The sequence below is a fragment of the Trachinotus anak genome, unplaced genomic scaffold, assembly GCF_046630095.1.
Source record: "Trachinotus anak isolate AG129_WGS33_773 ecotype Australia unplaced genomic scaffold, CSIRO_AGI_Tana_v1 ptg000005l, whole genome shotgun sequence".
Lineage (NCBI taxonomy): Eukaryota > Metazoa > Chordata > Actinopteri > Carangiformes > Carangidae > Trachinotus > Trachinotus anak.
This window is the reverse complement of record NW_027273856.1, coordinates 2541132-2566718: the sequence shown is the minus strand read 5'-3', so window position 1 is coordinate 2566718 and position 25587 is coordinate 2541132. Positions and strand designations below refer to the sequence as shown.

Genomic DNA, 25587 nt, shown 5'->3' with positions numbered 1-25587 from the left:
GCTGCCGCCTCTGGTGACGCTCCGGCTACAACCGTGCGTATGTGCAGCGCAGGACAGCCAATCACAGCGAAGGATTTCTCAAGCCGCAGCTGCACAAATCAAGGAAAACCTTAGTGAGCACAAGACGCTTATTAGGGTTTTTTGCGAGCAACGCAGAGGATAAATAGGAGGCATCGAAACAGGAGAATGACAGCGGGGGCTGGCTGTCGTTGTTTAGCTTTGTTTGGCCACGGTTGCACCTTGCGTTGGGTCTCCGTTGACGTCATATACCAACATCCCCACCCCCATCTATTCACCTGGGCACATGCACAGTCCAAGTGTGTCCTGTGGAGAGGCAGGCACACACAGTCAGGGGCAAGCATCCATATCCTGCCACATTAAAATGGCCACTGCTAGTATTTATCAAGATGCCTTAAGAAAACACACAAAAACACGAAATTCACTTGCTACAATTATTTCCATCTGTTAATAAAGAATTTATTTTCAGGTGTATGTCAAAACCCATTAAAATATTAGTTTTTTGTGGAATAAAATACAGGCATGTGGTACGATGATCATGGAATGAAGACTTGAATAATGTGAAATCTGATTTTAGATGATGGTTTTGTGTATTCCTCATCCATTAGTGGTGCCATTAGGATTTCCTGAAATTTACAAACAAAAACAGGTTAAATAATACTGAGAGTCTTCCAACAAAGATGTAAGTTATTAGTTTATTTTTTGGTTTAAGACACCGACCGGTCTTTGCCGCAGGACTGGTCAGGAGGGGATTGGGTCGTCTGTGTGTGATTCCCTGGCCAACTGGTAATCTGGAAGACAATTCCGGTACCCTGGAGTCTTTCTTTTTGTGTGCACTGGTGTGATCCTTGAGCCAAATGTCATATAACCTCTCAGGAAGGATGGGTGAAATTATTTAAGGACAGAATGTCACTGTATATTTTCTCTATACAGACCTGGCTGAGCCATTCACACTTGTTAAATCTGTGGAAATTTCACAACAACTGCATTTCTCTCCTCTGAGGGAAACAACAAGGCTGACATAAATACTAAATAAAGGTATGCTGAAATGTGATTTCATAAATGATTTGCACAAGCAGGCTGAGTAGTAGCTGTTTTGGATCATGAACAACAAACTGAATATTGAAAATGCTTGCTGCAAAAACAAAAAAAAAGAAAAGAAAAGAAAAGCAAAAGTTTCCTCCAATGTAAAGTATTTCTTGTTCAAAGGATATTAGCAGTGACAGGCAGGTAGAAGATGTCTGTCTCAGTGTGGATGACAATATCCTGAGAGATGTATTTTTTTGGCTCTACCTCTCCTGCTTTGGCTGAACACATGGCAAACAGCTGAACCTGCAGTTCAACCTGCAAACCGGCAGCCACCTAGGCAGACATACAATACACGGCATATGTTGTTTGTTGTCATCACCGAAAACTCACTAAGTTAAAATATGTATCTTTAAAAATGTAAATCATACTTAACATTTATAAATCCAATGAGTTAATTTGGAAAAAAAAGTCAATTTAAATATGAACCATTTACTGGAATTAAAACATCAGATAGAAACTTACAGGCCCTGGATTGTAGATGACGCGTAGGCCTGTAGCAGGAGAAGGCTGTTTCACATGGAACCTGGCAGAGAGACAAATCAAAATAAACCACAAATACTTACAGGTCAAAGTTTTTCCTTTGGATTTGAAATCACTTGCACCTATCTGAAGTCTAGAATAGCCTGTGCATTTGATTAGTCACCAATTTGTCTACCCATCATCTGGATCAACATCCATACCTGCAGGAGTCCACACCCACATTCTTCATCACCACTGTGATGGCCAAGGAGGTGCCCTCCCGCAGTGTACCAAAGTCCACACTGGACGGGAGGAGCTGGAAGCCCCTGACTACAACATTTGGATCATTCAGAGAAATCGTTCGACACTTCCTCCTCACTGGCTCTTCCATCGACAGGAACTGGAATAGGGGACACAGAGGGATGTGTTAATACATGTGTGATCAGTATTTATGTGACACTGGTAGAGACAGAAGTATGAGTACAATACGACGTATTTCAGAATTGCATGATTACAGGATATTGAGGGGACTGTACAACAGAAACATAGTGGGCATCTTCCAACATGTTCTAGAGTGGCATATCATCACCTCTAGATGTCAGTTCAGTATCATATTATATAATATTCCAATATTCATAGGTAAAAACTCAAACATAGGAATGTCAGCTGAATACAGCACACACTTGCAACCGATGTGAACACTCATTATTTAATTTTCCTCTTAATTTAAAAGATGCACATATACTGTATACAGGGGATGCAGAGTGGCTGTTGGGAACAATATTACTGAGAAAAAATCTGATAATTTCATTGATACTTTATTTAAGGCATTTTAAATATGAAATAAAAAATATCAAAGAAATACTTGATTTCCATATTTGTGGCAAAAATCTTTTCACTTAATTAGCTGTGTAATATAATTAAATGTGCAATCATTTGAATTTAGTCAAACACGTGATATTCTCAGGTCTATTTTTGTTAGGGATGTTTTTACATGTAATGATATATTTTTTCTAAATACATGTCTAAATGTTTGTGTACCTGCTGATTTGGTACACTGCTGGGTTTACAGCTGAGGATGGATGTTGGTAGTCTGACTTTAGTCCTCCTGGGTTTTCCAGTCACATCCACCTGGACTGACTTATAAGGCCCTGATGGATCTCTCAGACTGCTTTCACCTGGCATAAACACACACAAGGACATGGTCATTCACTCATTGATTCATATGCAATTTAAAGTGTTCAGTCAACGTAACTTGCATCATATCCAACGTGGAAATAACCTAGAGATCTGACTGTGGATCATACAGTACATTCTTGGGGATCATGACCAACACCCTCAAACTGAACACAAAAGTAGGTTTTACCAGTATTATATGTCTTTGTACCATGCCCTCAAGAAATGGGACAGGTTTAATGTACTCTCTGGCCTGACGATGCTTTAAATAGAATTCAGACTATGCCCTCAAAATGTCCCAGCAACAGTCATTGTAGTTCCTGATTGATTATACTGTTCCACAACACTGTGTTTTTAGCTAATCTGAGAATGGTATTTTTACATTTTTGGTGAGATCTCTGATTAGGGGATTAAATGAAATATAAATAAAAGAGAAGGGTGAGGAGCAAACCGGCAGTCTGAGGTGTGGGGTTAGTGGGTCTCTTCTCAGGCGTCCTGTCACTTCCCGCTGCATGACTAAGAGGAAAACATTAGATGAAAAGTAGTGTCACAACAGCAATTGTAAACATGCAGTAGACATGCAATATATGGAATAAAAACATATATGTTGTGTCATCTTCTACAACAGAGTGAAAACTTAAATAAAACACAGGAAAAGCAAAAAACATTTCATAATCTCATTATCATCATTACCTTGCTGACTGAGAGGGTGTTGGGTTTAAAGGTCGTGGAGCTGCAGTGACAAACACAAATACAGTATATTATACATAATGTATGTTAATCAAATCTACAACTAATGGTTTTTATTGCCAGTGGCTTTACAAATTCAGTTCAATTCAGCCTCAGTTTCCCTGTACGGATTCCCAACAGGAAACGCTGTAAAATGAGCTTCATCTTAGTAGCTCCTAGTAAGTACTGACAGTATAATAACTTACTGTTCTCTTGTGGGGCATCTTTCAGGAAAGCCTCAGCACTGTCTGACCTGGGAATCGGAGGGACATCCATGGACAGTCTCCTCATGTCTGGTGTTTGGTGCAGGAGCAGATTCTGCAAAACAGGACACAGAATGATGTATCTCTTACTATACATTGTGTATTTCTCTATATAAATTCAGAAATGTTGAATCAATGTGTGTTTAGACATATGGGTTTTATCATAATAAAGCTGACTAACAATAATTTCAGAAAGTATGGTTAAGTATATACATTATATTAAAGTGAACACATATAGTACCTGGTATATTGGAATATTTTCTGGGTGGAAATAAGGAACAATGCTCTTCCTTGTCAGAGCCACTCTACAAGCCTTCTCCTCACACAGCTCCTGCCTGAAGTACACATGCATGCAGAGAAAATTACTGATGAGTCGATGGCCAGAAAGACAAATTCATTGTGCTTATTGCTGTGCTATTGCCATAATGTCCCACTTTTGTCATCTATCCTGCAACCCTCCTTTAGTCGTACTGCAGTAAGTGTGGTATGTGCTGTAGTTTTCCCTTCAAAGGAGAATCACAGCAGGAGCAACATGGAAAATGAGGGGCTGAAAGCCATTTCCACAGTTAACATACACACCAGTGTGACTGGCAAAAGTGTGAATCCACAGATGTCCTGAAGATGCCCTTTGGACTGTAATTCACTAAATACTTAGTTCAAATGTTATTTCAGTGCATTAAATTGTCACAGTGAATGTTGATAAGGAAAGACTTCACTAGAAACTGACCTTTGATAAAGCTACTAAATGTCCAGGTAATGGTTCATTCCTATTTACCTGTATTGTGCAAGTCTTTCAGTCCATTTTGACTCCTTTCCATTGGTGATACTGGATAGAGGAGGGGGTTTAGAGGATTCATTAACTTTTAATTTAAATATCATTACAATATCTATTCGTGTGTTCCGTTTTAATATCTCTTACCTGTCACTAGCTACAGTGGCTGTTTCTTCTGAAACATCTGACTGCTCAACTTGGGCTCCAACACCTCGGCTGTACAGACTGCTTATGTCCACTGTGGATACACACAGAGGAAATCAGAGGAAGTGAAGAAGTGTGACACACACTACTCTAGTGAAACTACTAAGAATGTAACTTAACTATACCTAATCTTCACTTCAATTTTATAATTCCCCCTGGCACCAGATGTCAGTATATTTAGAAAGACATTTGACTCTAATCCCTCTAATATTGGACCGACATTAAATTTTGGTTGAAAATAAAAATCAGGTTAATGTCAAAACCCAACACTGGCTCACTGACATTGTGATGTTTAGCTGATGTTTAGTAGAAGTTGGGTTTTACTCAGAACTAGAATGTCAATGTTTTTGTGCCAAGATTACCTTTGGAAACCTTACCTTGGAGACATTTGGAAGACGTTGGATTATGGTTACTTAACAACACACAGCTAACAAAACTAACAAAATATCAACTGTCAGCTGTCGTCGGTATTCTACGTCAAATTAATGTTGGCATTAGACGTTGTCCTGACATTGAATTTCGATGTTACAACCTACATTCACCCAAATACCAACATCTAATGACATTGGTGGCCAGCTTCATGCCGGAATAATTCAATAATTCATTGTCAACAAACAATATATATGGAATCCCTGAAAGGCAGAGTGAAATATTTTATTTTGCCAGAACCTACATGACACAACAGCCTGAGGCCAGGCCTAATATAATATAATTTTTCATACAACATACAGCAGGTGTGATTACAAAGTTTTGTTAAAAGCAAAACCAGAGAATGACATATTTTCAAATAGAACCAACACATTGCAAGAGGCAGTCACCCACCTGAAGTCCTCCTTTCAAAGGTGTGATCATCCCCTTCCTCTGCAAAAGACTATAAAATACATGATAAATCTTTCGACTATGATTGCTTAATATTATTGTATTACAGTAATTTGTAGAATTTTGTTTTGTTTCAACTCAGTATGCAGTGCAGAAAAATCCTCACAATATCACCTTTCAGTCTTCTATACTCAAAAACAGTCACCATAAAGACAGGCAGAAATATTCCTAATGTCAATTATATTGTATGCTTTTTTTAGATGTTTACAGTTGTGTGTGTTTGTGTGTGCGTGAGGGTGTGCTGACCAGAACCAGATTGAGCAGATCGCCGGCATGGGCAGTCTCCTCCTCAGTGCGAGGGTCTTTAACCTTTATCTCCTCTGATCTCTGCTCCTTCTCCATCAGACTCTCTATGTACTCCTACAGTCAAAGCCACATTTCATCATTTGTCAGAATTATTTTCAGGTGCCTGGTATTTTCTGTAACCCGTACATTTTCAACCAAGAGAAAACTGTGTTTAAGTATCATTCTAACCCAGTTATTTTAGCAAAACTATCTAAATATTTTTGCACAAAAAATAACCTAAAAATTAAACCAGACACAAATATTTCTAGGGGAAACTATCACCTCACAACTATTTTTCAGATACAGTTTTACCTTCAGTCGTGTGTCGATAGTATTTCTGAGCAGCATGGTGACTGGTCGGTGCTGGTACAGTTCCCTCATTTCCAGGACTTTAGGGCAGCTCCTGACAGGTTGGTGCTGTGCTGCAGAGCCACCGGACCTCTCCCTCAGAGTCAGACCTCGACCCACGTTCGTGCCGAATGGAGGACCTGGGCTCTTCTTCTGAAACAGACAGAATCACAAAAGAGGGACGTGTCAGTGACTGACCCTGAGTGTGTTGTTTGCATGTGTGTGCATGTACACCATGTTTATGTGTGCCAGTACCTCTACACTGGGGAAGTCATGCCAGCTGCGGTTTCTGAGGTTGGGAGGGGTAATGTCAGGGCTCTGTTTCCCTATCATCCACTGGGACCACACACTCTGGTGACTGGGCTTCAGGATGGTAATTCCAAATTCATCTGGAACAGACACAAACACATCAACAAACTTTACACAGATTATTTTCTGGAGATAGAAGGAGATTTCTCTGTTCCTCTTTAACAGATAAAGTATTGGGTAAGCACTTAGCTTTAGTCAGATAATTAACTACTGACTATCTGAAAAAATATTGTGCTTTTAACTAAAACCAAGCTATAATGAATCATCCCCTCTGAAAATTAATTTCAGATTCAATAAGGTTCAGTAAGACTAAACCTTTTATGAGTATTATGTTGCTTAATTTCTATGATATTGAACAGTGAACCTTGTGTGTCTGGCAGTGGTTCCTTCAGCAGCGCTATGGTAGGGTCAGAGTACGCCTGATAGAGCAGCTCCTCCACAGTTTGAGAGCTCAGCAGTTCAGTACCTGAGCCATCCTCATGTACCAGAAACAGCCTGAAGGACAATATGTTTTCAAACCTTCAGTAACACTGACATCCATAGAAGAAGTTTAATGTTACTGTGTAAGAATAAGAGTAAAGTATTGTACATATGTATGAAAACTGACCTGGGACAATGTTCTCTGTGATTGGCATGAAGCCTGGTCACTTCCCTGTCCTCCTCCTCCTCTAGCTCTTCCTCATCATGCTTCAATGTGCTTGGAGCAGGACTGACGTTCAGCACCGATACCTGCCCATCCTCCATTACCTGCAACACATCTTATTATTGTTTCCAACACTGTGCTATAAGACAGAAAGATGGTTAATGAATGTCTGTTGTGTTTTTGTTTAAGTTATTCCTTTATGGTGTTATTCTTGAGACTCTGAGATTATGACACTCTCATTTTCTCCCAATGGTAGCCACATTCAAATATTAGCATCATGACACTGACTCATCCTTTTATAAAACTGGTAACCAACCTGGAAGTGGTTTCCATTGGGGTCTGTAATATCACAGGCCACTTTGTCTGTGTGACTCAACGTGTAGCTTCCTGGTTGTTTTGTGGAAGTGCCACCTTTTGGACTGGGGGTTATGAGTGAGTCAGACGAATATACACACTTCCCGTCACTTTGGATCTGCAGGAGCCCCACATTGGATGGGAACACCTTGGATGCCGAAGCATACAAACAAACATGTAGGTAAACAGTCAAATGTGCAGCTGTGTTTGACTCTGCTTTTCAGGCTGTCTGCTGGTCTTATCATGATTGACATTGTGGTAGACAGCACTGATATAAATAAGCTAAGAGCATTCCTTTCCATCAAGACAGTTTCCTTCAAAAAATACTTTAACACATTTGGCATAAACCACCCACCTGATAGGCTCCTTGGTTGTTTCCAGTGATGACAGTTCCATCAGCCAAAAAGACGTGAGCCGTATGTCGTTCTGGGTACATCACCACTGTGGCACAGCCCTCCTTCTCCACCAACACCACCTGCTCTTTGGTTGACACACTCCCTTTATCACTTTCACATGCACTCATCCTATCATTCTCAGCCACAGTCTCTTCTGCAGACACACTCTCCTCAACATTCCTATACAATGTATTCTCAGCATACTCCCTTTCCTCACACACATGCTCGCACTCACTCAACTTTGTACAAGCATCCTCCTTGTCAGATGCCTTCCCTGCATTGTCCCTGCAAATCTCCTCTCCAATGTCACGTATATCTTGAGTGAGCGTGTTCTCATTGACGCTGTCTGCACAGCGTGTGACACACACACATTCAAAGCAGCCACATACACATTTAGAAGTGGCTTTAAGAGTAACACTCTCAGGCTGCTCCCCTGGAAAGGTAACAGACACAGAGGATCACATCAAAAACTTATGAGTGCAGGTTTGATTGGTTGCTTGCTGTGTAATCATGTAAGCCAAATGTTGACTAGTGTGTTTATGCCCTGTCTGCTGGTCACCTGTGCTTTGTGGTCTATCTTGGTAGAGACTGGTGATCCTGGTTCCGTCTGCATGTTCCACACTCAGAGATCCATCTGGGTTCTGGACAGAAACCACCAGATCTTGCCGGCTCAGCATCACCTGACACAACAACACATGCCAAGTTAGAAAAGTCAGCAATAAAAAGTATAAGGAGATTTCAGAATAGGACCTGTGTCCCTATCTCATGCTCAGAGTTTGAAATAGAAACTCTGCTCCAAGTACGTTTATTGTGAGTCTTTAACATCAAACATTCATTGAGTAATTAATAGTGATAGCCTGAAAAAATGTCACCATGAAGACAGCTGGTAACCTTTATAACATCACAAGTAATACTGCACTCTTACCTGATGGGTGATGGGATCTGTAGCCTTGAAGGCCAGAAGAGGGGTGGTGGGTATGTGTTTGTGTGTGGTTCCCACAGTGCAGATGCGTTCTCCAGAGGGAGTTGTAGTTAACCAACACCCTCTCTGAGCATCAGCCTCCTCCTCCTCCGAGCTCTGTTCTGTACACACACACAAAACAGACCACATGACACTGTGTGTCACTGATGATACTTAATTATCCTCACAGCAGGGGACAGCATCATAGAGCATTAGATGGTGCAGAGCACTGTTTTAGATTTGGTAGTATTACAGTCTGACCTTTCTTGTTGTCCTCGCCTTCATGGGGAGTGTTTTCCTCCTCAACCTCAGAGTCAAGCACCCACACTGGACCACTATCCTGGCTGAAACTGACTGAGCCTTCTGCAAACAGCACCTACAGTACACACACACAGATTAGGCCAATGCTTTATGTGCCTGTGTGGGTATACTGTCATAGGAGTTTCTCACCATTTCATGTAGGAATTCTTGATGTTGCAACTCTGCCTGTACAACCAAGCCTTAATCGGTTGTACTAACACTACAACTGATTAAGTTAGTATGTGTGCCTGTGTATATGTGTACCTCTGTGGAGCCGTCTCTCATGTAACGAATCACAGTTCCCTGGTTGGTGACAATGCGGGACAGTTCTTTAGAGAGTGGCGGGTCCTGAAGCTGCCTCAGCTCTCCTCTACCATGGAGAGGAAAGCTCTGTCTCACCAGCACACCCGGCTCCTCTGAGGCCACTCCTGGACACACAAATTATCTGTTAAATATTTGAGAATGAATATATGCATAGTCATAAATGGGAACATAATAGTTATGAATATCTTGCTGAAATTTTTAAGAGGAGACATTCATTCAACACAAATGTCTTCCTGTTTCCAGCTAGACTCATCTAGTCATCAAACAAATTGGCAAAATCTTCTTTTGCCAATGTGAATGAGCATGTAAATGTAAGCGTGGGAGATATTCAGATTTATTATGGCAGAATAAACCCCTTGAGATTTTTTCTTTCATTTTCATGGGGTCCCCACATGTACAGATGAGTGTCTAAGGCAGATGTAAGAAATTTATTTGTATTTCACATCATCATACACAGAGGTCATTCAATGTGCCTAACACATATAAAAGTGGCATAAGAAATAGAAGTAAAAAGCATAATAAGAAAACAGTATAAGAACAGTGTAAAAACACAAATTATAAAACAGATACAGAATTAAATGACTAAATGAAAGCAGTGGAGCACAGAGCACTTTTTAGCAGTATAGACAGAAATGTTGCTCTACTGTTGAGTTCTGTGATTTTCCAGGGATGCAATTTAGTGACTCTTACAAGCATTTTGTAATAATGTCAGGACACAAACACACACACACACCTGTGTATGTGTGACTATATACTGTACATTCCCAAGAAAGTGTACCACTGACCCTGAGTATCCTCTCTCAGAAACTGCAGCGTTAGGCCATTCGGAACAGATAGGTTGAGACTGTTAAATGGACTTGATGGCAATGCTGGCTGGCCTTCACATACCGTAGACTGCAGACATATACATGGTGGTTTACACAATCTCATACTGACAATTAATTATGACAATTACTGTAATTAAAATTACAACAATATTATTTTCATGGTTAAGAGTTTCTGTGTATTTGTGTGATTGTGTGTGTGTGTGTGTGTGTGTGTGTGTGTGTGTGTGTGTGTGTGTGTGTGTGTGCATAAAACCTGGGACTCTTGAGGTCTATTCTGGCTGAATGGAGTGTGTGTCTTGGAGGGAACTGAATCCAGGTCTGCTCCCTTGGAGCGCTGGGTGGAAGAGGAGAGATGGATGGGGAGAGGGGTGGAGGCCTCTGTGATGCCCCCTTCTGCTTCCTGTGGACTCACTTGAACATCACCAAACAGAGATACTGTTAACACTGCACTGTGAAAAAGAGTCAACCTTATTCACTCCAAACATGGTAATAAGAATACCTGGAACACTGAAATGATTAGCATATTAGCAGTAGCATTTATGGTATATTCTTATTGATTATAAGCATTTTCAAACAGTTTTCAACATTAAGTAAAGACTGAAAAACTTAAATATTAATTAAAACTTTACAAAGGCTGAAGATCATATGTGTTTTAAGTGTAATACTTATACATTCTCCTGTGGGACCATAGAAACTGTATGAGAGGTGAATTCCATTGTTTAGCACTGCTGACAGGGAGCCCTGCTTCACTCTTTTCATCTCCACAGACTCTGACACTGGAAGGGATGCACACACCAATCACAATCATAGGTCATCTTAGCTTGCTCATCAGTATTATCCACTAAATAACACTGACATTTTGCATGGACAGATAAAAACCCCTAAAATTATAAAACATGTTCCCATGTTTTACCTGTTACCTCTTTATGTCTGTATTATGTCCCACATCTTTACCTTTACAATCCTCCTTTTTGTCACTGGTTTCTTTATCTTGGGGCTGAGGGGGAGGTTTTGCAGGATCAATAACAACTTGGTTGATGTGCGTGTAGAAATGGTGTCCATCTTTTTTCACAGCCAATTTCATTAGACTGGAACCTGGATTGAACACAGCACAAAAACAATTGTGTACATGTACAAAATCACCCAAAGCACCTGTCAACACCACTAGATGTCAGTAAGGACTAACTGGGCTTCATGTTGTTTTTCACTGGTTCCCTGAGACTGATTCCTGTTTTCTAATAATGGAGCACAGCAAATACATGTCTGCTTCTCCACATTTATTTTTTTTATTACATAAACATGGCTGCAGAAGGGAGAGATAAAATGAGGGAATATTTTCGCCATGCACAACAAAATCCCTCATTATGTAGTTTGTCATAGTGGCCTCACATCATCTAGGCTGTTTGCTGATATGTTTCCTGAACTGACAATGGCTTGATTTCATTTGGATGTAAGCATGTTTGTTGTGCTGAAAACACCTGGAAATCTGGATGTTTCTCTACAACCTCAGCTTTGTCTCTATACCTTCAACATAGCTGATATTCTCCACAGTGATGTGTCCTCCGTCTGAGGGGAAAAGGTACTGGAGACGACCTGACACGTGGATCAACTTCCCATCCATGTTGTAGCCTGTGAAAACCTACACATCAAACATAAAGAGCCATACACACATAGTGATGTATTACTAGTAAGTAGACATGACTGATCATCTACTATCTGTTTCCTGCTCAGCTGATTGATGGTATTCTGTGTGCCCTCACATTAAAGTCCTCCTCTGTCTGTTGCAGGTCTTTGTTTTCCTCCACAGAGGGTACCGTGGTAGGAATGGACTCTCTGGGAGTCTTGGCTGAGTTGCCTCTTGTCTCTGCTCTGCTCTTCTTGCCACCAGACAAAGTTTTACTTTCCTTGCTGTCTGTTGATTTAGCCTCCTCCTTTGGCTGCTTGCCTTTTGGTGTATTCTCCTTCTTTGATTTCTTGGTCATCTCCTCCTCCTTTAGCTGCTCCTGCTCCAACTTCCAAGCCTATAACATCATGCACATAGTAATATAAACTGCAGTCAGAGTGTGAGGGACCACAAAGTAGTGATTTTGAGACTTTGAGATCAGTCTGGCCCTGTTCTATTTTTAGTCGATAATAAATAATCTAAATACGTCTTTAGAGAGAAAGTAATGAATCTTGACATAGTCTGCATAAATTACTGTGATGTCATAGCTGATATTGAATTGGGTCAAATTGGTGCGCTGACCAAATGCAAGCCAGACATTTTGTATTTGAAGTGATCAGTAATTACTTAAAATGCAAAGACTCTTGAATACTGAACCATGTGTCTGACGCAGAATTGAACAACAAAATAAAATATGAGATTTCTAGAATCTGCATACAAGACAAGGAAACTGCATTATTAGATTCTACTTTCATTTGTTAAGTGGTCTGGTTTGGTGCTAAAAACAGGACCACAGCCTCCTCATGTGTTAGTTGTTACTGACTTTAAGGGAGTCTTTTCTGATGACTGGCTCCAAAGTGTCCTCCTCTGCTGCAGAATCTGTAGCCTTTTCATCTAGTTCAGGAAGAAAACAAACATTAAGTTTGCATGGTGGTAATTGCAGTTTCAATGGCAGAGCCTGATGTTAAAAGCTGCGGTACCTTTTGAAGACTTAGCACAGCTGAGATTTCTGAGTTGCATTGCCCCTCTCTTTAATTCCTCCTCTCGTGTCCAATCCACAATGATATCGGCAACATGCTCCAGATACTTCCTATCAAAAAGAGTTTTAGAGTCTATGTAACACTCCACATATACAGTACACTTTTCAACAGTCAGGCTATATAAGCTGCAGACTCATGAAAAGAGTCAGTTTTTTGTTCTGCATTCTCACAAAAAGAAAAAATCACAGTACTATTGATGTCCTGTGAGAACAAAACAATGAGAGCTTGCATTCTGACCTGAACTTGACATCAGTGTGAAGGGCTACATCCCAGAACTCCTTGCACTGGCGCTGGGGACTACTAGGATTGTGGCAAAAAATATAGAGGATGTTGTTATGGCTTCCTCTGAAGGTGTCCAATGAGTGGTATTCTTCTGAGGCTAACTGCAGGACCTATGAATAAAAAATAAAAGAAAATCTAAATAATGCATCAAATTGTAAAAATATGAAGTGGAATTAGGAGGTTTCAGTCCAAAACATTATGTTTTTCACTAAAATAAGTTCATTTTTAAGACTTGAAACACAAAAGTTTGATTCAAAACATACTGCTGCTGTGTGTTGTTTCTTCTATAATTAGGTTGTGCACTCAATTCCTACAGCTTTTCACATTGTAAGTCTCCCAGGAAAGAGAACGTAGTGTTTAATTTAAGGTAGCTGCTGTGTGTCTAATCTGATGAATTTAATTTGATTAAACTAGGCTTTAAGACAATTAGCATATTTAACAACACAATTAGGGTTTACTGTTTCCTCATACTGACAAGGACAGGAAGGATCACCTGTGGGAAGATAGAAGCATTGTGGTGTTCGGCATAATGCCAGTCAAACAGAGATCTCAGCCTACAACTCTGTATGTCAGATAGGTCCAGATGGCTAGACACTCTCCCACTGAACTGATGGAGAAAAAGCACAGTGCAACATTAGTGGGAGGAAAATCAGAACAAATGCACTGTTTTATTAAAACTTAAAAAATGTAAGAAGCTACAGTAAGAGGAGGATATAAACAATACCTCTGTGTTACCAGGGTCTTCAGTGAGAAACGTTGGACCTAAAGTAGAAAGAAATAATGAGGCATGGCAGTAAAGTTGAATAGTGTCACACATACAGCTGAGAGATGTTATGGCAATCAAGTTTATTAAGTCAGTTGTACCTTGCAATGTTCTGTATGAATTACAATATCACACCATCGCGATAACAGAATCAACCAACAAAGGTTACAGACCTTTAGCCCGTAGATTATGAAGCTGCTGTTTGGCGTAGGACAGTGGGTCGTCCCAGGGGATTATTGTGGGTCTCTGCTGCTGTGCTGGTTCCAGTGTTCCCTGTGGTCCTGCAGCATTCAGTAGTACACTCTCTTGGTCCAGCCTGGTCAGTGGCATAGTCTCAAACACACTCTGATGAAACAGACGCTCCACCTGGGGCCATGACACAACATCTGCAGGATGCAAGATTTTCTTAGGAAAACTGAGACTGACCAACATCTTCATGTAATTAATTCTTTGGATTAATCCAGTTGAAAATCATTACACTGAGTTTCCAAAAACTCAGGAACAGAGCTACAAATTAATACAAATGAATAGTCAACAACGTCTGTAATGAGGTGGGTGCCTCTCACAGTTTCTGACCCTGACCATCTGTGCAGTAGTGCTGCAGCTGCTGTTTAACTGCCATCCAGCAGGAGTTGCTCTTTCTCGGAGGAGCCACAGATTTGATCAGCTCCCACACCGGAGACAGCTTCATCATGGACAACTCCACCTCTGCTGCATCAAAGCCCTGAGCAGCCTATAAGCAAGTTATATACACACACAAACACGCATTATAAAAAAACATTTCTGGTCCAAAGATGAAAATAACAAAATCAATTACATTAACTATACAGTATATTCCTTCTTCAATCACTTTCACACAATTGTAAACAATAAAAATCTACTTACATTGATGTCCCTCAAGCGCAGTGCCCTCTCATCGTGGTGTCTGATAACTAAAGGGTGCGCTGACTTCTTCTGAGTCTCCTCTGCTCCAAACTTCTCTACTAGCCTCTAACAAAGAAGACAAAAGAGCAGGAAACTAGCAAATTATTTCATTATGTGTAGAGTGCATCTGAAAAATCAGTCACCGGCAAAATCCTTAATGAGTTTACAGTTCTTATAAAAAAGTAATTCTCACAAACCATAACTCCATATCTGGGTTTGGAGACCACAGATTGTGTGTCTCGGTTAGACACATTGAAAAAAGTCATTTATTGCTACATAAGGATATTGTGAGGAAGATCAGAAAAGAAAAGCCAGATTTTGTAGCACTGTGTGATTGCACTGTGCATGTGGTTAGAGCACCATCTGCTGGACTTATGTTGTATTTGTGGACCAGCTATGAGCTGAGTTTTTTTTTTATTTTTTATTTTTATAATAAGAGAATGTTTTAAAATGCAAAAAATATAATATCATATATATAATATAATATAAAACAAAATTAAAATATGTGTCACAAGTATTAAGATCATGCTTGTTATGGTGGAGAAAAATACAAAAATAGTAAATGAAAGGCCGATTGCCTCCATCTGCTCGAGGAAGCCAGTGCTCCCACCTCCCTCCTCTGACTTCACATCTCAGCCCCCCTTCTCTGGGCGTGCTCCAGTGAACCCTCCTTGCTCAACGGAGGAGCTGGTGGGGGGTTGGCTCTTATAGTCCACGTGTTAGCGACAAGCCCTTCCCTCTGAAACACTAGCCACGTCTGTCTTTTCACTGCTCCCCAGGCTCCTCCTGCTTAAAATGTTTGTGCTGCATTGGCCGGGAATCGAACCCGGGCCTCCCGCGTGGCAGGCGAGAATTCTACCACTGAACCACCAATGCTGCATATAAGACTACTCATAATATCTGGATTTTTGTAATTTTTTCTACAGAAGTTTGAAGTACTGTTGGCTTATGCACAGTACATGTTAGACAGTTCATCCCTCAGAGTGTGTGTGTAGTTTGGTGATATGGCCACTGTACTATACCTTCTTGTCTTCCTCATTCTGTACTATAGTCAGCAAGCTATTTAACATGTGGCTTCTCTCCTCTTTTATGTGCACCAGAGGCAGGAAGCTCTGCAGCATGTAGCTAACCAGCTGACAGTCTAACCAGGGACCATCATGAGGTTTGGGATTGTCAGCCTCATGGGACGGTGTGGAGACAGACTGCTCGGTGGAAATCACCACCTGGAGACACAAGTACACAAATACAGGGAAAATTAGGTTAAACCATTGATACAATGTTCGGGATTGTAACAGGCTGCAACAGTTCAGAATATTTCATTCCCTTCTTTAACATAATGTCTGAGGAAATGATGTCTGAGGAAATATCCAGACCAATATATTTAGTCCATAATTACATTATAGCCACAAAACATTCATCTGCTGACTGTATTTTCCACTAAGTGCTGACCGCCCATACAAGTAATGAGGGAACAATTTGAAACCTTCTAAATCTTGTTCTGGCCACAAATTTAACATTCACATTGACAACAGACACAAACTAACCTGCTCGAGCATACAGTGCAAGATGATGGGCACTGAGCAAGCTTCAGGTGGAACCAGGTTCAGCAGGTTGCTATAATAACGCATGTCCACATCTGTAGAGAGATGCAGCTCGGTCTCTGTCCACAGAGAAGGGGAAGAAGGATAGAAAAGAAAGAAGGTTAGATTGTCATACTAGTTTTAATTTTAATTCAAACACACACTCACAAGCATATGCCAAAATACATGAGATGGAAAAGACAGTTTTTACCTTGGTCTGGTGGGCTTTCCTCTCGCACTGACTTCTTTTTGGAGCGTGGAGTCGTGGGGAGAGGGGTCGGCGCAACCTGGCCGACCGACATAAGAACACACAAAGTAAAAAAATTTGATCTATTGAAACTATGCACCTAATATACAGCAAACTGACAACTGTTCACTGGGCAGGTTCTAAATATTCTTTGGTCTCAGCATATGTTGTGGGATAGCTGATGGGACTGCTCTTTAATCAGTAATGATGACCGTGGTGGACAAGCATGTTCCTTTAAGCCTGCATTATATGATCTAGAGACACCATTGTGCTTCAATAATGCATGTTGTGACACATTTTACCTTCATCAAAAACATGGCAGCTCTATTTCTTTTCTATTCTATTTTACACAAAGGCAGGACAGGAAAGGGAAATGAACTCAAACAAAAAAAGGGGGTGTGGGGGTGGGGGATTATGCTTTCAGTTTCATAACCACAAAACCATTGTGGACAGTGCCCCAGTGGCCTAATGGATAAGGCACTGGCCTCCTAAGCCAGGGATTGTGGGTTCGAGTCCCATCTGGGGTGTACAAATAGCAGAGTGGCGCAGCGGAAGCGTGCTGGGCCCATAACCCAGAGGTCGATGGATCGAAACCATCCTCTGCTATGTAGTATTTTTAATGAATAAACGTGAATATCTTTCAGTTTTAGAATGTAGGTTGAACAAAGCAGGACATTTGGACTGAGGAACTGTATGACATGAGATAACATTTTCATTTTTTTTCTGTTGTCTCATAAACTAAAATAGTAGTCGATGAACAGATGTAAATAACCTTAAGATTAATTATGAAAATAATCATTAGTTGCAGCTCTGTCATGTAGTTAGACTAACTGACATGCATGTGTGTATATTTGTACCTCTGTGAGATGAGAATCCAACCCAACAGCAGTAGGTACACTGATGAGTTTGACTTTGTCGAGGTAGTGCTGATGCTGCCTGCGCCAGTCCAAACAGTCATAGATGAGAGTGGCAACACCGTCAAAGATTCGGCTTCCCAACTGAAGCTGGACACAATCAACCTACACAGATAAGGATCAAAATCAAGTCAAAGACAATGTGTGTCACTTAGTAGCAAACATAATAAGGCAGTGACACTGAGAAAGACAGAGCTTCAGAGTAAGGGTACAGCAAAAGGTGAGACAAAACATGCAGAAAAAAAGACAATTTTCAGTATTTTATACAAGAAAACACTGGGAGCACATCTATGAAGCACATTTCTCACCACAGCCTCAGGGTCCCGTGGGTGGCAAGAAGGTAAGAGATCTGGGACAATGTAGCTGAGCTGAGCCACACTGTGGAGCTTAGAGTCCAGTGGCACGCTGTCCAAAACTGGTCTCAGACCTGACCAGAACAGGTCCAACCTCTTGGCCCGCGCAGCCTGCTCCACACTGGCTGAGTCTGTAATTTGTTGATTTAGTTTATTTCACAAAATGCCATCTGAATTGATATATATTATAATTTAAGTACATTGATAAGTTTGAACCCATATAAAAACTATTTTGCATTTTCATAGGCCTCATTAACTGTGTAAAGAAGGAGATATCTGAAGGCATTTACCTGCATCCAAAACTGGAGATGTTCTCTGACTCTGCTCATTGCCCTGAGAGGTGCATTGTTCCTGCTGTACCTCACAAGTTTGTTTGTGCTCTGAACACAATTTGATGACATTAGCTATATGTACACCTATGGCATCAAGCGCCACAATCAGGTGAGGCTGGTAGAAGCCCAGCACCAGGATGTAGTGTTGAGGACCATCGTCTGGCTCATCATCTGTGCCCACACAAAAAGAAACACAAAACACAGAGGTATAAACCAATCATGTCCAACCTCCTCTCTCTCATGCACAAACACATACACATTACCACTCTGTACATTGTGAAAGCAAGTGACCTCTTGCATGTTCATTTTCTCATTATTCTTCACACATTAAAAATATATTGTTTCTGTCATTACAGTGCCATAGTTAATTAACAGTGGTTTTATGCACTATTAGCACAGTTGGTTTTAATTTGACCATTACCTATGTACGTAGGCGGCTCAATATCATCCCTGTGTTTTAACTTGGTCTTCTTCTCCCTGGAAGGTCCCACAGGTGAGGGCGGACTCTTTCCCTTTTTTTCAGAAACCTTGGCGGCTCCTTTATCCTTGCTGGCAGAGACAGGACCAGCCTTTCCCTTCTCGTCCACAGCCTTAAACAGAAGTATCCAAAATATCCAAAATTTCCACTAAAAAACTGAGAAATAAACTCTTTCACTGTCACATCATAGCCTCTACTAAACTGAATCAAAGGGTTTTGGCAACTAACTCTTCAAAGAAGGTTCAAGACTGTGACTAAATCATTAACACATAGTATCACATATAGGAAGAAACACTCACCTGCTCAGCTTCCCTCCTCTGCTGATCATTGGCTTTGATCTGAAGCAGCAGGCACTTCAGTATTTTTGCCATCAGGTCACTGGTAATCTCCTCTCCTGCATCCAGCAGCACTTTAGCAGGCTCCAAAACCTCCACATACAAACACAAAAGGGCAATACCATAGTTTCTTGTCAGAGATCAGTACACTGGCCCACAACATATTAAAAATATGAATTCTCCACTATATTATATGAATTTACTCCTCTCAGACATCCCAAGCCTACCTCATAGAACATGGGGACATCATCAGGTTTTTTAGCTTTGGGATTCCCCAGTTCATGGATCTGTAACGAAGCAGAAGGTTTTTAACCAGTAAATTATTAAATAATACCCAGAGTAGCCATTCCTGTTGTTGTTAGTACAGTGAGGTGCAACCAAACATGCAAACAATTTTATACAATTTATTTAATAGAAATAGATAATTGTGGAATAATCAATAGATGGCTGAAAGAATGAACGCGTTTAGGTAGAGAATAAAATGACTTTTCACACTTTTGAACTTATCACTGCAGTGACCCAGGGGGAGAAAAATACCAAAAAACAAAAGCTAGGAGAGGCTATTAAAAAGAAAGAACTTAAAGCAAACTTAGAATACCTTTGTAAGGGTGCTGCCCCAGGTCAGCAAGCTGAAAAGTTTGCGTTGAGGTTTTTCTACAGCCAAAGCCAGGGCCTGGATCAGCTCCTCGTCCTCTTGACTTTTCCCAACCACCAAAGACACACATGCCTGCCATGAGTCCTGTAGACGGCAACAGGACAACACAATACAACATAAGAAGTACACGACCACCATCCAAGTCAACACCTAGAGGTGACGTGACCTCTGTCTTTTTCCCTCACAGTCAGCCGACAGGTGGATTTACGCTGACAAAATAAACATTTCAGAGACATCGTACATCACACGACTACTGAGGGAAGGCGGCTAATTACTCACAGAAACACTGTCATTACGTCGCAGGCTGCCAAAGCGGCACTAGCAGATCAACATGACAAATTTTGTTTAAGATAAGTGCGTAAAGTTAACCTCAACAACAACTAAACGACACATCCGACATTTCACCTTCAAAACAAAAGCTCAAAGTTTTAGAGTTGCAATTTTTTACGCTGGTACCGTGGTGGCAAATGTCGCAGGGAGTATGTTTTGCACAGTTTTCACCAAATTACCAAGTGACATTATTAATGTTACTGAAATTGTCTCAAAGAAGATTTTGGAAGATAACATATTTCTGAATCCCACTTTTCTTCTTCTAAAAACTCACGTAACATTGAAACGAACATTGTGGCTAGCAACACTGGTAACGTACCGTGTGTAGCCAGTTAATAACACCACAGGAGCTCTCCTAGTTCCCCTTTGTGTGATAATAAATACATCCTTTCCACAAACGAATGAAGTCAAAGCAGAGAAACTGTTGAGTAAGATAACAAACCTCTTCAAACTGTGCTCTAGTGAGACCAGCCTCCCAGTTCTTGTTAACTGCGGCTCCAGCTGCGTTGGGCTTCTTGGCTGAGCCCTTTTTCGCTGCTTTTGGTGGCATTTCTACTCACACACATTAAAAAGAACAAAGTCCACTCAAAATACTACTTTCAGTTATCGAAGCGAAAAACTATATAATTCAGTAAAAACTACAAATGAATCCTAACTTTGCCTGACAGCGTCGCCTGGTGCTTGTGTTGCCCCTAGCAACTGCGAGGAAACTACTGCCACAGTGCCTCTTCCTGTAAACTTTCAAAACAAAAGCAAGACTGCGCACAGTAGTAAAGAATATTTAACATTTTTTGGTACAATCTTATCAACCACTGAATATTTTTTGTTTGAACAGAAATAATACTTTTGTAGGTAACTTGTAGTCAAAGGTTGCTGTCATTCCTTTTATCCACCAGATGGCAGTAGGATCCCCTGGGCTGGGAGACATCTAAGTATGAATCCCCAAATTACTGTAATAGTTTACACACTATTTCCCCATTAGAATCTAATATTGTATATTGTCTATCTGTAAACAGCACACAATGCAGCCATGCCACAAGAAAGTTGGTACCATCTGGCATCAAAAAATGAACCAAAGATTCTAACATGTACACAAATATTCAGACTACCCTTACGAATTTAGTGGAAGCATTTATGAGCGGTCACTGAATAAGCTTACAATTATAATTCAATTTTTTAAATGGAAAAGACAATTCTCATTTGATGGTTCAAGTAAAATAAGCCATGCTAATTGCCATTTTTTGTACTTTCAAATTTCAGAAACAGGGTGGAAACTGAAGGCTTCCACAGAGTCGTTATCATGCTATTCAGGGGAATGGCATGGTAACAGCTGCTTCATAATGAAATTAACCATTTATTTAAAAAGAATAAGCAAGACAATAATAGTCAATCATCCCTAAAGCATTTCCTGTTTTACTTTTTAAATTTCTGTGCAATTCAGTTGAAATTTCAAGAGAAACGATCAGCAAGATTGGCAAGATTTAGCTTTGACCATTCCCAGAGGTCAAACTGGTTTCCTGTGGGATTTGTCTGGGCGTACACACTTAATACAGCCTTTATACAATGTATTCCCTTTCCATAATAGAAGCTTATTTGGGCTTTGCAGGGTTGTGCAATGTCAATGAGGTATATTTGAGCCAGAAAAGATGATCCATTTAAAAATTAATGATTCATTACAGTACATACACTGGGCTTCTGTTAATGGTGACTCAGTAACAATGGAATGATTCTTGCTCTATTCATCACTTCTTATCATCAAGTATCTCATGCACCACATCTCTGCATCAAAATTATGGTTTTGCAAAGATTTCCAGTCAGTCCCATTGGAGCAGTTTCATTAATGCAAGGGGACCATTGTCATGAAGGTGGTTTCACCCGGTCAGTGACCTACTTCCACCATAAAAGGTCAAAAGTGAGACAACACCCACTTGTCAGATGCCAGAGAAATCTACGTCCAATGCCAGCAGTGCATTAGTTATGGAGGAGTTGTCAGCTCCAAACCTTCCAGGCCAGTGTCCTACCAAGGTCATACACACACACCAGATAAACACTGTAGTGACACTTAAATAACACTTCATCCTCATTGCTGCTAATAGCATAGCAACATCTCAAAATATCCACATTTTTTTTAGGAATACACTGCTCTTAAACTTGTGTGTCATGTGTCTGTTAAGGCTATTTTGTTTCATTCAACAGAAGTAGTAATGGTTTATTTAAGATCTTCATCCATTTGCTACTCACACGTACTCAAATTAATGTAATCTGATCAGAGCAAGAAGTTCTCAACGTTATATGTAAAACCAAAACTGGGAGTCAAAACATATTTGAGCCACCGAAATGGCAAAGAAAATAGGACACATTCTGTTACACTCAGTACCTTGAGGAATCTGTGAGCACATCCAGTGATCACTTTTAAATCATGTGCTTACAAACAGCTTAACACTGTATTTAGATGATGGGTGATCTTTCAAATATCAAGCTGTTCAGCAGCTCATAAAGTGTCATTTAAAGTGTTGAAGTGACTTTTATGGACACCTGGCCATGAGGGAAGATTATGAAATAACCAGTCTAAATACTACCCATCTGAAAGGTCTTACTCACAAATGCTCTTGACGCCCTGTCAGAGATGTGTTGCGTCAGGTCTATGAATTTTTGAGGCTCATTTCTATGTTGTTGAATTGGACTGTATTATATTGAAAAATGTCTCTCAATATTTTTGGTCCTGTACCTGCATATATGTAAACAAGGGGGAGGAAATATTACAGTAGTATAATGTAGTCCAATTCAACAGCAACATATAGTGATATTATTCATCTTAACATCATTGTGCATGGTTAATAGGATATGCAAGCAGGTTGCACATTTCATGCCAGACATTTGGTACCAAATGACATGGATTGTATTAAAAAAGAAAATTATCCCCATACTGGATACAAATAACACTTAAGACTGAGAGCCTACAATCATGCCTGCTGCCCTGTGAGGCCATATTTAGGCATTGCAGTGCTGTAAGCTAAATGCTAACTTAAGCCAGCTAACATGCTCACAATAACAATACTAACATGCTGATATTTAGTAACTTTATTTACCATGTTCGCTGTAGTTTAGTGTGTAAGCATGCTAACATATCATGTAAACTTTAGTAAAATGCTACAGTATCTTACAATTTGTTTGTTTTCCCGAGTTGGATGAATGATAACTGCAGAAATATACTCTGGGCACCGTCACTGGGCCTGTGTTTTGTTGGGTTGCCCTCAATACTCGGGTGTTAAGTGCTGCTTGGCAACGCAAAGTGGATTTACATGTTGCCAACTCCAATGGCAGCAAAGAGGCAAGTGTATGAAAGATTTGAATTTCAATACGCTGAAGCCATGTGATGCAACGTCAGTAAAGAGCAAACAGCAAGCTCATGTTTACCAACCTGACCGGCTTTCCAGTCCAACTTTCTCTGGATGGAGATCTCATTCTCTGGTGTTTGGAAGTCAGTGTTTTCATTTGTTACATGGCTCACAACCATTAACCATGACTGATAGAATAAAATAAATGAAATTAGGACACACTGAATCAGTCTGTGGTATTTCAAAAAAGGTCAGGTCATAACCAGCCCTTTCATATGATACCTCCATCAAGAAAAGTCTTGCACTTTTGGCCTGTTTTCTGGTGTGATGTGATCATTAACAGTCTTACAGGACAGCTTGGATAGTAATAGACTATCCAAGATCAGCCCTTGTTTTCTACCCAGTGCCAAACGGGACTTGTGAATGATTAAATAAGGATCTATTTCCATATCTATTTATATCCATTGTACCTTTTACTATCGATACTCTACACTATACTAGATATATATTTAAACTTTAGATACAAACATACAACAAAGTCTGATATGACTGACTGGAAGTATCTTGTGAATTAACATAAAGATGTTAATGCAGAGTCAAAACATCATGTACAGTATTATTTATTTTTGTTTACCTATAAACAAAAGAACGGGAGAGATAAACAAATCTAGATCACAAAATAAGCCCAGTCCCAGTGTGACATGCATGTGCCCTCTGGCCAAGTTCATCAGATTTCCTTCTTCCCAGAAAGAGGTTATTCCGTGGGTCAGGAGGAAACATGAAATCAAGCCCAGCTCATCTCTCGGGAACAAACAGGCTTATCTAGTGACTCGGATGCCCCGTGGAGATGGCGAGGCGACTCAGAGCTGGTAAACATCTGTCAGCAGTCAAGGCTACAGTATGCGCTGTTTAGATCTGATCAATGTGATTGACTCTGCAGGTGTGGCAGGGATGGACCCTTTCCACAAGATGGCAATGTCATTGAAACCCCACACTGTGTGGGCTTCAGATGAATCATGTTGACACTGAGGATCTCAAGTACCACCAATAGATTCACGAGCTTCAGTGAATGAGCTGCCAAGCCAGTACAGTGCAGCTCAGATTCTTTTGGTTGCTGCAGCATGAACAGGCCTTCAGTACTTTTCCATGAGACTTGAAGCTATATTAATTATATTGGTCTGCCCCTTGGTAGGAGCATTTGCTGTCTCTGCCTTTCTTTGGACATACAGCACAAACTGAGGATGCGATATACTGTAAATGTCACATTTAAAGGGGCTCACTGGGAAAGATCCTCATCAATGGATAGAATTGGAATTTTGGGCAAAATAGTCAAGTAGTGGTTTTTAAAGGAACACTTTGACATCGATACCTCTCTTGGGTCTCTCCATTGAATGCAAAGGTACAAGCAGCAGTCGGTTAATTTAGCATTAGCATAAAGCGAAAACAGCTAGCCTGGCCATGTCCAAAGGTGAAACAATAACCACACAAAGTAAGTTTTATGGGGGCATTTGTGCCTGATGATTTAGAACAATTACTTTCTCGAGTCTCTGCTGATTTTCTGGCAACCTAACTGCGATGACAGCACCCGAAGAGGTCACTGATCAGCGGAAAGAAATGGTCTGCTACATTGCCCAATCCTTAAAAGTGCAACTTGTATTTCCAGGCTAGCTGCTTTCCTTGTTTTCAGTCTTCATGCAAAGCTAATCTAGTCGTCTTCTGGCTCCAGCTTGATGAACAGATATAAATAAACCTTTTCTTCAACATGTCATACTTGTCCCTTGTGCATACAGTCATAGTGCCATTGTTACTTAACAAAAACTACTTCTCTTTGGATTCAGGATATGTATGATTTAATTAAAAAAAAAAATACTACATACAGAATAAGCATGTAAAAAAACAATAGAGAAAGTTTACATAAACTATATATTATTTTACTAACTTGAGTTAAGTTAATTTTTTTTTTCCAGCAAAATGATCAATAAATATGGAAAAGAAAGTTGCATGTTTATACAAACATT

The 25587-nt window shown here is 40.3% G+C and overlaps 1 protein-coding gene and 2 non-coding genes across 5 annotated transcripts; 1 reads left to right on the top strand and 2 right to left on the bottom strand.

Annotated features, from left to right (window-relative positions):
* Window positions 1-439: 439 nt before the first annotated feature.
* spag17 (sperm associated antigen 17) lies at window positions 440-20951 on the bottom strand. Of its 3 annotated transcripts, XM_071477742.1 has the most exons (50): window positions 20888-20943; window positions 20674-20783; window positions 19845-19985; window positions 19474-19533; window positions 19211-19339; window positions 18855-19023; window positions 18392-18604; window positions 18057-18232; window positions 17692-17853; window positions 16799-16874; window positions 16552-16667; window positions 16030-16230; window positions 14969-15073; window positions 14666-14816; window positions 14257-14469; window positions 14045-14082; window positions 13814-13927; window positions 13276-13430; window positions 12979-13088; window positions 12822-12892; window positions 12096-12356; window positions 11860-11974; window positions 11290-11430; window positions 11001-11111; window positions 10589-10746; window positions 10294-10402; window positions 9449-9612; window positions 9146-9260; window positions 8849-9006; window positions 8483-8603; window positions 7884-8356; window positions 7491-7676; window positions 7139-7278; window positions 6896-7026; window positions 6478-6611; window positions 6187-6375; window positions 5836-5949; window positions 5533-5581; window positions 4654-4744; window positions 4510-4560; window positions 3976-4069; window positions 3678-3789; window positions 3436-3475; window positions 3194-3258; window positions 2608-2744; window positions 1788-1966; window positions 1570-1630; window positions 1233-1380; window positions 739-903; window positions 440-644 (listed from the first exon to the last, which is right to left on the bottom strand). In XM_071477742.1, the coding sequence occupies exons 2-50, from the start codon at window positions 20779-20781 to the stop codon at window positions 616-618; spliced, it is 6549 nt and encodes a 2182-aa protein (XP_071333843.1). In that variant the 5' UTR covers window positions 20782-20783; window positions 20888-20943; the 3' UTR covers window positions 440-615. The 3 variants fall into 3 exon arrangements, with proteins under 3 accessions (XP_071333843.1, XP_071333844.1, XP_071333845.1); XM_071477743.1 differs by having other exon boundaries at window positions 11007-11111; window positions 20674-20951; XM_071477744.1 differs by lacking the exons at window positions 20674-20783; window positions 20888-20943 and adding an exon at window positions 20181-20287 and having other exon boundaries at window positions 441-644.
* trnag-gcc (transfer RNA glycine (anticodon GCC)) lies at window positions 15813-15883 on the bottom strand. Its single transcript has one exon. It is a non-coding gene; the product is annotated as a tRNA-Gly (tRNA).
* Window positions 17289-17361, top strand: trnar-ccu (transfer RNA arginine (anticodon CCU)). The gene has a single exon. It is a non-coding gene; the product is annotated as a tRNA-Arg (tRNA).
* Window positions 20952-25587: the final 4636 nt, after the last annotated feature.

What these genes read in the sequence shown, in the direction of transcription:
- spag17 (XM_071477742.1), bottom strand. Translation starts at nt 20,781, where the DNA reads ATGCCACCAAAAGCAGCGAAAAAGGGCTCAGCCAAGAAGCCCAACGCA. An exon ending in CTAGAGCACAGTTTGAAGAG is followed by an intron (nt 19,986 to 20,673) that starts GTTTGTTATCTT and finishes TGCCGTCTACAG; the next exon opens with GACTCATGGCAGGCATGTGT. An exon ending in ATCTCCAGTTTTGGATGCAG is followed by an intron (nt 18,233 to 18,391) that starts GTAAATGCCTTC and finishes AACAAATTACAG; the next exon opens with ACTCAGCCAGTGTGGAGCAG.